Source organism: Daucus carota, chromosome 1, assembly GCF_001625215.2.
Source record: "Daucus carota subsp. sativus chromosome 1, DH1 v3.0, whole genome shotgun sequence".
Taxonomy (NCBI): Eukaryota; Viridiplantae; Streptophyta; class Magnoliopsida; order Apiales; family Apiaceae; genus Daucus; species Daucus carota.
This window is the reverse complement of record NC_030381.2, coordinates 52,846,768-52,859,572: the sequence shown is the minus strand read 5'-3', so window position 1 is coordinate 52,859,572 and position 12,805 is coordinate 52,846,768. Positions and strand designations below refer to the sequence as shown.

Sequence of the window (12,805 nt, the reverse complement as noted above, 5' to 3'; positions counted from 1 at the left end):
CATTATTTTATAATAAAGTAAGTGATCTAAATTGGATCAGTAAACAGTGGTGATCCAAATTTGGATCAGCACTATTCACTTATCCAAATTTGGATCAGTTTTTAGATAACTGCTGGATGAGAATTTAGGGTAATTTGTCCCAAATTTAAATTTTTTAATCACGACTGAGTTTGCCCTGAATGGGAGGGCTGTGGGCAAATGCTTTTTAGCTAAAATTCTACTTGACATGTCATAAGATTTTCACCCGTGGTAAGTTCATATCCATTGGTTTCTTTATTTTGTTCTTGTTTTCACTAATACTTTTCATTAGATAAAAATTTCTATCTTTCGACGTTGTATTTTTTGTTTGATAATTTTTTTTTTTGAGTGTGTTTTGTTCCCAACTTATTTGAATTTTGTTTATTCTCTTCTTCCGAGAGTTTGGTATATTTTCAAAATATTTACCCATCAATATATATGTCATATTTTAAAAATAATTGGAATCGAGTTATCAAAAAATATATAATTTTCCTGTCTTGATAACTAGAATAATGATCTCCTTAACTTTTCGTTCCTTAAATATAAAATACCGTGTTTAACAAAAATACATAATTAAGTAAGCATGATTTTATAGATTAAGAATGGATATAATCCTATTTACTGGGAAAAAAAATTGAAAATAATTAGTAGAAAAATGTTTACATGGATCACGTTTTTAACGGATCTTCAAATCTATAGCGCTACTTCGCGAGGAAAAGATATTAAGAGAGGGTGTATTCGATTGTAATTTTAATGGATTGTTTTTAGCCATGGATTTTAATAGATTGTATGTGATTTTGATTTTGTGTGGATTCTTGATAAAATGTCGCAGAGTTTATAGGATTTAAGCACAATGTTTCAAAACCCATTAATTTTGGTGGGATTTCATAAAAGTTAAAATACACTGAAAAATAACATAAAATCCATCATTTTATGAAATCCAAAAAAATCTATCAGCATTTGAATACCTTCAGATTTTAATGGATTTTAAACAATGCCAATTGAATACCATCGGATTTTACAGCATAATTTAAAATCCCAATTGAATACTACCAGATTTTGTTGCATAATTTAAAATCTCAATCGAATACCTCAAAATTTTAATGGATTTCAAACAATCCCAATCGAATACCCTCGAATTTCATGAATGAAAAAAAAAAAAAACTTTAGAATCCCAATCCAATACACTCCTCCCAACTTCCAGAACAGTGATAACGCACTACGTTGTCTTGCACCATAATTCGGATAATTTTTATCTTTCTCCAGCCCAATTCCTGGCCCAAGCTCATTCTCGGCCGAGTTCTTCTCATCAATTCTTTTAACCAATTTTGTTTAATTCTTATTTTCTTTTAATTTGTAAAAAAGTTCATCATTCTATGATTGGAGATATATGCTGAACTTTTTAATTGAAGTCGACCGGAGTAGTTTTTTTGGAGGAACTATAAGTCTCTAACTGTGTATTATTTTTTGACGGAAAATGAAAAATTCATTTAAATATTGAAACCTATCCGAGACAAACTTTCGAATTGTGAATTACAACCTGATTCTCGAACACAAAATGAGCTAAACAAATAATCATTTTGTTTCCAGATCGCTTAACACACAAAATATTTAAGTTGTAGTAATAATCCAATATATCAGTTGTAAACATAATAACATCGTAATTGATTTTAACATATCTTGTGTAACCCAATATTCAGAATTATCAAAGTGATATCGAAGCATCATCTTTGGAATACATCGATCCTTCTTAGAAAAATTAAAAAAACACGTAACAAAGCGCACAAAATATAAAAACTTGATAACGAGATGCTCAACATCCCAAGGCGCTTTAAACATAAAGTACTCATTCCATTACTAAACACATGCACGCAGATTGTATGGCATACACTAAACTTATACTCCCTCCGTCCCTTTGATTTCTATACACTTTTCTTTTCGGGATGTCCCATTCAATTCTATACATTTCAAAACTTTTCCAAAATAGTAAATTTTTATAATATAAAAATCTCACTCACTAACTACTTCCATCTACTTTTTCAAATCTATTAATTAAATATGCATGGGTTCCACCACTTTACCTATTTTTCTTTCTCTTTCTCATTACTTTATAATACTTTATAAACTTTTCTTAGTCTCCGTGTCCATTCCAAACGTATAGATCTCAGTGGGACGGAGGGAGCACGTATCTGTTGCCAAATCCGTGTGTAAAATGTAAGAACAAGATGCTAAATTATGTATTCTGGTATTCCTGATATATTAGAGGTAACTAATCTAAAACGATAAGATTATAGCACTATAATCAAGAGCAGCTATTAAAATTTTCGTATATACTTTTGAAACAGTTTACTTTCAAAATAAAAAAAAGAATTTACAGGACAAACCATGAAATTAAGAAATCAATCTCGAACATTTAGCTTTACATCTTCCAGGCTATTCGTTTCGTTTTCGTGACTACGAGATGATGAATGATTTTCGTCGATGTTATCGATCTTAGTATTACCGTTACCGTCATACGGTGCCGATTCAAATGTTCCATTATCCAAATTCGAAGCCGATCCTTTCTTTTCAAGCCGCATTGTTTTCTTATCCCGGTTTGAAGATGATCCTTCCTTCTTAATAATATCACCACGTAAAATATTAATACGAGGACTCGTAATATCATCTGTTTGATTGATTGCTTCTGCAGATTCTTTTCGACCGAAATTGGAATAATTAAGAGGAGGATGTTGCATATGTTCACTACCGATACCATCTATTTGAACCGACCGAAATATAGCAAGTTGTTGGCGGACTAAATCTAATTCTGCCTTCATATGATTATACCTGTGTTGAAGATGACTAAGTATTCGATACGCTCCGCCAGCCGGATCCACCGCTCGGAAATACGCTTCATGAACCATAGACCTAACCGCATCTCCACGACGACTCATTTCGACTTTCTTAACGGTGTTCATAATATTCCGAACACCGAACAGTTTGTGAACATTTAGAAACTCCGCTTGTCGATGCGGAGGAAAAAACGGAGCCAATACACATTCAGGTGCACATTTTCTACGTTGGTGCTTGCATGCGGCACAGGCCTGTGACACACTGGATCCGCCAGCAGGACCAGTCATTTGTGGAAATGTTTTCGACTGTTGGATAAAATAGGCTTTGTTTTGAGAAGATCTCGGGTGTTTTTGAAAAGTGAAAAATGTTTGGATATGGACGTGATCTGTGTTCAGTTCGGAAAGATATATGAATGTGTACAAATATGTTATCGGGCATAATTATGATTAATTATTTGTTGGAGATAATTACGGGAACGTGAATGTATACTTGATTAGTGGGTGTAATGGAAATAAAACTGCCCGAGTTGACTTGTTTTGTCACGTCCTTAGATTAATGTTCCTCTAGTTACCTTTTTTAATGTAAGGATTAAAATTAAAATTATTTGTGGAATACCGAGATGACGTGAACAAAGATGGAGTTGTATGAGAAGCCAATACATTGAACTTATGTTCTGGAAATATCATGACAATTACATGATTTTTTTTCTTTTCTTTTTTACAGAAATTACATGAATTTTTTTTTTTGAAATTGAGAATAAATCTCTTTGCTCAAAAAAAATAAAAAAATCTCACAAATATGAACCGGCAATTCACCGTGATAATTTTTTCATTTAAGAAAACTTATTATCTAACCGTCGGACATACAAGATGATTGGGGAAATTTAGACAATAAAACTTTAATGTCCGAAAAGAAAAACCCGTCTTCTTCCAAGAGTCCTGAAAATAAAACAAAAGAAATAAAAAGAATATAAGTCGATATATATAACAGATTATATATATTATAAAAATAAAAATAAAAATATATCCAATAATTAATTATTAATAAAATCACGTATATATGCATGTGATCAAAATATTTACACAATTATGATAACTCATAATTGAGACAATTAAATTCTTAATTAAGATACAATTAATAAAATATTAACTCTCTCAATTAAGACAGAATTAACGCTCTCAAATAGACACAATTTACGCCCTTAATTAGGAGTCATAATTTACGCCGTCAATTATGAGGCACAATTTACATGATTCTTTGATTGTGTTAAACTGATTATTTGATTCATGTTTGATATAACTTCAAAATTTGAAAATTTGAATTTTCTTCGTGGGTGGTTATATATATTGGCAAGTTTTTAAAGAAATTCAAAAAATAGTGATAAATGAGATCCATATCCCTTGTTTTTAGGAACTAATTTTTCAAAACATGCTTTAAATCGATATTGAATATTGATCAATATATAGGTTATTCCGCTATAACTTGTTTCCCTATATTAGGGTTTGCAAAGTGTATCCGTTGATTCAAGCTTCATCTTACCATTTGGCCTGATCATGGGAAAAATGAGTCGTTATTATCTTTCTCAAGAACTCATCTTCGAAATACTTTCATATTTACCCGTAATCTCACTGCTCCGGTTCCGTTCCGTTTGCAAGTCATGGCGATCCATGATATCCGACGACCCACAATTCAACAATGCTCGCCTCACCAATTCTCACAAAACACAAGCCACCCTAATTAGCCTTCTCGACTTGAAAGATTCTGATAATCTCTATGTCGATACTCGCCAAGAATCTGTCAAACTCGATGTTCCACCACAATTCAATGGCAAGATTCGTTCGATTTGTTCTTGCAATGGTCTTGTTTGTCTTGCGGAAAAGAATGGTAATGTTGTATACTTCTGGAATCCAGCGACCAAGCAGATTAAAAAAGTGGTTGCCCCGAAAGCACGAGAAGCTCGTGATGATGATTTATTTCATGATTTCGTGTTTGTTTTTGATCCCACTTGCAATGACTACAAGCTTCTTAGGCTCACGCTTCTTCTCATATATATATATTTTCTTCCAGATGATGAAGGGCAGGACATTTCTCATGAACTGACAGCGGATTTGTATTCTTCGAGAACCGGCTGTTTTAAAGAGATCCGTGTTCCTGAAAACCTAAAAAAGAAAGTAGATGTTCGGTTCAAGTCAAAATATGTTCATGATCTGAAAACAGGGGTATTATATTTTGAAGGTACTTATAATGAGTTACTATCATTCGATTTGGAAAAAGAGGTGTTTAAGGTATATCCCTATCCGGTTCCCGACCACGTGCAGCGTTCAAAATCAAATGTGTTGGATTTTGAAGGCTCGGTTGCAATGATCTTTGAGGCCGTCGAGGGATCTGTTCTTAGTCTATGGACGTTGGATAATGTTTGTGACGACAAAGTGTCTTGGACTAAAAAGTTTAATTTTGGGGCTGGTATGAAGATCGATTGGGTTTTTCTTTATTTTGGTGATGGGGAATTTGTAGCGAAAAGTGATGGGGAAAACATCTTTTATGACTACAAAAGGAAAGATGCTAAGAAGCTTCTTTCACCGGCGCCTGTTGGAATGTTGGATTCAGTTGTCAAGTACACGGAGACCCTTGTTTCACTCGAGGATTTCAATGATTTGAGCTTCTGAAATAATTCAATTGGCGAGCAATCGTGGTATAATTTCTGGTATTATTGCGGATTGTTTTAGCTTATTTATTCTTAGTATTTGTCATTTGCTTGCCTGAGAGCCTTCTGTAAAACTAATTAGCTACTATGTTTTTGAATCAAATTTTTCATGTACCTAGGTTGCATAGGGATTAGTTGCGATTTCAGTATGAATTAATTGTTTTCATGATTGCTAAATGCAGTAAGAAATTGCTTAATGCAGTAATCAGAATTTACTATTATGTCCTTAACTTGTTTTTTGTGCGATGCATAGTACTCCCTCCTTCTCAATTTATAGGTCCATGTTGGAATAAACACACATATTAAGAAAAAAGTTGGTTAGATGTAATCTTATCTCATGTATCATTAATTAGTGCATTGATAAGTGAGAATAGTGTTGAGTTTCAAAAAAATCACAATAAATATAGGGATTTAGTGCATTGAGAAATGAGAAAAATCACAATTAATATGTAGATAAATTTGTATTGAAAGAAGTGAGGGACAAGTATTTTGGGACAATTTTTTTTCCCAAAGTGGACCTATAAATTGAGACCGAGGGAGTAATGTTTTTAGGAGTAGTTGTTGAATTTGTACGTAAAACATAACTCTGGTCAAACATATTTTACATTTACGAAGATTTTGCTTTTTACATTTATCAAACTATTTTACAGTAGCATATTTTCTCTATTATCTTCATTTTTTTTCAAGTGCTTTTTACTAATAGTAATTTTTTATTTTTTATTTTATATTCTATGGGTATTTTTAGGTATATCAAACACTGATTTTCGTTAAATATTTTAAAAACTTGTACTTGTAAATTTAAATTTAATTATTTGATTTTTTTATAAAATAAAATAATTTAAAAAAGTATGCCTTCCATACACCATGAAAAAAGTGGACAAATAATTTATAATAAAAATAATACTAACAAATTAAAATGCTTAAGAACGAGATGGTTATATATAAAATATACTCACCATCTCAAATCATATTTTCGGTCAACAATTAAATGGCCCTTTAATAATTTTTAGAAACTAAAAGATAAATTTAAAAATTATTATATAAATAATATAAAATTTTACAATTATATATAATACATTTTTTTAGTCAAAATCTAATAAATGTGGCTAAAAAATATGAGAAAGGTTAATTTGAAATAGAGATAGTATGTAATTTTATTATGACAAAATAAATTAAACAAGATAAAAAGAAGATTTTATAATGAGACAAAAACGTAAATAATGTTGATGTTAGATATTCCATCATTTTTAGATGGTTAACTAAAATAATATAATTTTAAATACAATTATGATAGAGATAAACTTAATACTAACAAATAAAATAAAAATCAAATTATTATGAAAAATATACGACGAGGGTATGAGTAGATGACTTTAAAACGAGTAAAACTTGATTTGGATAAGTATCGTTGATCTAATTATCTTTGTTTAAAGTTGTGTCATTGAATTAGTGATCCTCCATTACAAAGCATATGGGGACTGATATAGAATATAATCTTTAGTTTTAATAACAGAGTATTAGTAAGTAAGCAGAGCAAGGCAGAAAAGAATTCAAACGCTAATTGGTGGCTCCTCCGTGAGTACGGGTAGGAGTGGGAGAGTATTATATCGACGAACAAGCGGAACGGGTCGACCTTGCATTGATCATTGATGATAACCAGATTCATGTAATTTGAATGGCATATAACAAAGATGAGAAGTATGAACTTTGATATCATGATCATCAGTTATATATGTCAACTCATGCGTTAGTTGTTTGACTGCATTGCAGACTACTTAACATGGCGTGGTTGCAATCATTTAAACATATACCAATATTTATTTCACATTTATATTTTGTTATTCGATCATTTCATATTTGATTCACTCATCATGAATGAAATGTGGGAGAAAACTTAATATTCAGGTTCTTGCATATCAGGACCTGCCACTGTTTGTTTTTATTGAATTGTTTTTAAAAGGAATAAAATTTTGATCAATTTTATAGATTAAATCATAATATTTATATAAAAAGGTTTACTTTAATTAATTTAGCTAATAGAGAACATTTGCCAAAATTATAATTAATTATATAAGTTGAAGTTTTTTTTATTGTCAGACTATATATATATAGGCTCATGATCAAATAGAAACCCCTCTTACAATAAAAACAGGAAACTAATTTCCCTACCACTATTTATAATTACGGGTATCACTAATTTGTACTGCACTAATCACTATTTTTATACAGTATGTAAACAGCGAGTTTTATTATCAAAATTGAGAAAATCTACTTATCTAAACTATTGATAATCGATTATAGGTGATCAATTTCATCCGTATGAAGGTTCTTGACGGTAGGATGCCGCAAGAGAAGTTGTATGATGATGGTAAGTAGTCGTTAATTTTGTAAGTTATGATGAAAAATGTATGTGACTATTGGTGATGATAGACAATGGTGTCAAATCATGGAAACGTCTGGTAATGGTGGTAAGAGGTCCATTATTACGATTTGGGTGAAGATGATGGTCATATACATTGCATATATGTGTGTATATATATATTTATATCCGTGAGATATGCTATATATAAATTAGTGATATGTTATGTACAAATTAGTGATTTCTGTAGTTAAAAATAGTGATAAAAAACTGTTCAGAAACTGGTTTTTAGTTTTTAGGCTAATTTGGTTTCTATTGAAGTAGGACTCTATATATATATATATAGGGAAGTGCTCAAATACAAACTAAGTTAGTGTACAAACTACAAACCTTAATCTCAGCCATTGGATGCATTTAATCTAACGGCCCCGCAGGGGCAACCACACACAACTCAAATACACCCTCACACACACACTCCCACCTAATCCCCTCCGTTTTTAAATTAATTTTTCCCGTTAATTGGTAAACTTTTTTCAAAATCCGACTTCACTGAATTTTTATTCATATCCCAACGATCAATTTGCATACCATATGTACTATATTTCGATTCGATTTAGAGATTTTTTATTTTAGTTTGTAGTTTGTACGCTAAGAAAGTTTGTACCAGAGTAAGACCCTATATATATATACTAGCTTATAGCCCGTGCAAGGCACGGGAGCTTTTTAATTATTTATAAATTTTTTAAATATATTTTAAATGGTGTGGAAAAATTTAATTTATAAATAATAAATTAAAATTTTCAATAAAATAAAATTCGAAATTATGATTTGTTTGCAAGTTAGAATTTTGGTAAATACATCATCACAGCCATTAATGGTTTCAAATAAATTATTTTAATCAAACAATTCCTTTTCTCGTATGTATCATGCCAAAGTATTAAATTTTATCTATTAAATTTTAATATATTTTGAGTGGAATACGTTATTGCCAACTCCTATTAGATTATATTAATAAATGTATTTTATATTAAAATTATTATAATGTGATTTAAATATTTTTCAAAAAATTTATATGGTTCTAAATTAAAATTAATAAACATAATTTGTTTTGAATTAAGAAAAGGAATTATAAATATGCAATAAGAAGGTAGAATCTATTTTGGATTAAGAAAAAGTTTTTGTATCTGTTCCTCACATAAATCCGGCTTATTAATTTTAAAATATATTATAAAAAAATTGTGACGGTGAGATTTATATGATTCTACGAATAAAACTGGTAGGAAATATTTATTTAGGATTAAAAAAATCATATACATGTGAAAGACAGAATTTGTTTTGGATTCAGAAAAGGAATTATAAACATGCAAATAGATATCAGTTGCCTTCTAAAACGGAATTTAATTTTGTTTCAATCTAACTGTGCTTATTTGTTCAATATAAGATCCAACGGATGATAAGCTTTTGGACCAGAGGACCATGCGACCAAATTATCTCCCTTACGCTTATTATATACAAGTATATAATATCAGCTAAAGATTATCATTATCTTAATAGTCTCATCCTTTTGTCGGGTTCTTAATGAGGCCTATTTTTTTCATCGATACAGTAAAATATTCGATAAAATATATTAAAAAATACTAGTAAAAATTTGTAGTAGAGTTGAGCATTTTTTCAATTCACAAAACCAAATTTATAGTTGCACCCGTGCTAAAATATTACATTATTTCTCTTTCAATATAAATAAGCATGCAAGAAACTCATCATAATAATTATAAGTAATAGTCTTTAAGACACAATAAATTAAATTGTATTTTGAATAGAAAGAAGCAACATTTTCAACAATCTCTCAACAAAAACATAATATTTTTTGCTGATATAGAAGATGATAAGTTATAATTTTTAAACAAGTAATATTATTAACTGATAGTGAAATTTGAATTAAAAATCTGAGTCGATCAATATTTATATTAAATATTAAGACACTGATATGAGGACTATATCTATTCTCAAGAGGAAAGAAGTACACAAAGACCTGCAAACTTGAAAAGAGACGTATTATATTTCATTACATATGATACTACCTAGATTCAAATTTTTGAACTTCATAATAATGTTGTTAACGTATTTAATTTAACGGTTTGTCTAGTGTGTGTCCATGAGCACATGCTAAGCGCGTAAATATTTATATTTGGGAAATTTTGATTGGTGTGGTTGGTGTATTTGCAGGGGGTCCACCATTATCAAGAGATAGGAGCCAATCAAAATGATCTAAGCACAAAATTTTCAGCGCTTAGCATGTGCCCATGGGCACACCATAGAAAAATCGTTAATTTAATTCTATTTTTTATTGAATTTAAATACGAATAATATTTTGCATAAAATAAGAATTATATGAATATAAAATTAAAAATTATTTTTAAACCCGAATATATACCCGGAAACAAGTTATAACCTATTAATCGGGTCATTTTCGGGTTGAATTCCGGTTACCCGAAATTACCCGAAAGTTAATATATAATATAAATATTAGATATATTTATATTATTTTTATAATATTTATTAGTTAAATTTAATAAAAAAATTATTTAATTTAATAAAAATTAATTTATTTATTTGAATTAAAATAATATTTATTTATTATTTAAAAAATATATTTATTAATAAATATTAATTTTCGGGTCGGGTTCGAGTTAACCGTGAGTAGTGAGGGTTGGGTTCGAGTTCGGGTTCGGGTTGGATATTCTGACCCATTAAAATTTCGGGTCGGGTTCGGGGTAAAATTTTTAACCTCCGACTGTCAAACTCGAACCCGATCCAAAACCCGAAATGGCGGACCCTAATTTTACGTAATTACGTGTATTAGATATCAAACCATTAGATGGACGTGAACCGATTAATAGGTTATAACTTGTTTCCGGATATATATTAGGGTTTACAAAGTGTATCGGTTGATTCAAGCTTCATTCACCATTTGGCTGATCATCAACGGGAAAAATGAGTCGGTATTATCTTTCTCAAGAACTGATCTTCGAAATACTTTCATATTTACCCGTAATCTCACTCCTACGGTTCCGTTCCGTTTGCAAGTCATGGCGATCCATCATATCCGACCCACAATTCAACAATGCTGTTCTCACCAATTCTCAGAATAAACAAGCCACCCTAAGCCTTCTTGACAAAGATTTCGATAATCTCTACGTCGATACTCGCCAAGAATCTGTCAAACTCAACGTTCCACCACAATGCAATGGCAAGGTTCGTTGGATCTGTTCTTGTAATGGTCTTGTTTGTCTTACGGAAAAATATGGTAATGTCATATACTTCTGGAATCCATCGACCAAGCAGATGAAAAGAATTGCTGCCCCGAAAGCACGAGAAGCTGCTGAGTATGTAAGTGATTTCGGGTTCGTGTTTGATCCTGCTTGCAATGACTACAAGGTTCTTAGGCTTACAGTTTGTCTCATATATATTTATTTCCTTCCTGATGAAGGGGAGGACATTTCCTATGAACTAATAGCCGATTTGTATTCTTCGAGAACTGGCTGTTTCAAAGAGATCCATGTTCCTGAAAACCTAAAGAACATTGAAGTTCGCTTACATTCAAAATGTGTTCATGATCTCAAAACAGAGGTATCATATTTTGAAGGTACTAATGAGTTGCTATCATTCGATTTGGAAAAAGAGGTGTTTAAGGTATATCCCTATCCGGTTCCCGACCACGTGCAGCGTTCAAAATCAAATGTTTTGGATTTTGAAGGCTCGGCTGCAATGATCTTTGAGTCCGTCGATGGATTGGTTCTTAGTCTGTGGACGTTGGATAATGTTTGTGAGGACAGAGTGTGTTGGACTAAAAAGTTCAATATTGGGGCTTGTATGAAGATCGATTGGGTTTTTCTTTATCTGGGTGATGGGGAATTTGTAGTGAAAAGTGATGGTGAAAAAATCTTTTATGACTACAAAAAGAAAGATGCCAAGAAGCTTCTTTCACCCGCGCCTGTTGGAATGTTGGATTCAGTTGTCAAGTACACCGAGACCCTTGTTTCACCCAAAGATTTCAAGGATTTGAGCTTCTAAGATAATTCAATTGGCGAGCTGGCATTACTGTGGATTGTTTTTGCGCATTTGTTCTTAGTATGTGTCAAGTTTGCCTGAGAGTCTTGTGTAAAACTAATTAGCTATGTTTGTTTTTGAATCAAGTTTTTCATGAATACATATGGTTACATAGGTATTACTTGCGATTTCAGTATATGAATAAATTGTTTTTTTTTATAAATTTTATAATCTTTATTATTTATAATAACAGAGTATTAGTAGAGTAGTTAATTTAGGAGTTGGGGGAAGAAAGTTACCCCGAAATTGAAACTGTCACCAGATTCATGTAATTTGAATGGCATATAACAAAGATGAGAAGTATGAACTTTGATATCATGATCATCAGTTATATATGTCAACTCATGCCTTAGTTGTTTGACTGTATTGCAGAGTACTATAGTGTGTTGCAATCATTTGAATGTATACCAATATTTATTTTACATCTCTTTCTGTTATTCAATCATTTCATGAATGAAATATCGGAGAAAATTTAATATTTATGTTCTTGTATTGTAATGGTATCACATTTGGAAAAGTTTATATATGAATCCAAGTTCATCATATTTATCGTCATTGTCTTTGGTGATGTTTGTTAAGGGTCATCAGTGTCTTATGTTTGCTGAGGAAGGGAGATTAGTCTCTTATTTATACCGAACATGTTCATCCGGTTGAATTTTAAACTTTTGGAGAAATAAAATAGAGAATTAATAGTTGAACATTAACCATGTATACTCTGATTTGTGTATATAGCTTGGTAAAAATGAAAACCTCCGAATATATATAAGAGGTGGATATAACTA

At 31.0% G+C, this 12,805-nt stretch overlaps 3 protein-coding genes across 3 annotated transcripts; 2 read left to right on the top strand and 1 right to left on the bottom strand.

The window, feature by feature from the left end:
- Positions 1-2,417: 2,417 nt before the first annotated feature.
- Positions 2,418-3,137, bottom strand: LOC108224749 (LOB domain-containing protein 7). The gene has a single exon (XM_017399473.1). The coding sequence runs from the start codon at positions 3,135-3,137 to the stop codon at positions 2,418-2,420; it is 720 nt and encodes a 239-aa protein (XP_017254962.1).
- Positions 3,138-4,282: 1,145 nt separating this feature from the next.
- Positions 4,283-5,613, top strand: LOC108199180 (putative F-box protein At4g09190). The gene has a single exon (XM_017366918.2). The coding sequence runs from the start codon at positions 4,404-4,406 to the stop codon at positions 5,514-5,516; it is 1,113 nt and encodes a 370-aa protein (XP_017222407.1). The 5' UTR covers positions 4,283-4,403; the 3' UTR covers positions 5,517-5,613.
- A 5,294-nt stretch (positions 5,614-10,907) lies between these two features.
- Positions 10,908-11,987, top strand: LOC108199336 (putative F-box protein At4g09190). The gene has a single exon (XM_017367117.2). It carries the CDS (start codon positions 10,908-10,910, stop codon positions 11,985-11,987), a length of 1,080 nt encoding a protein of 359 aa, XP_017222606.1.
- Positions 11,988-12,805: the final 818 nt, after the last annotated feature.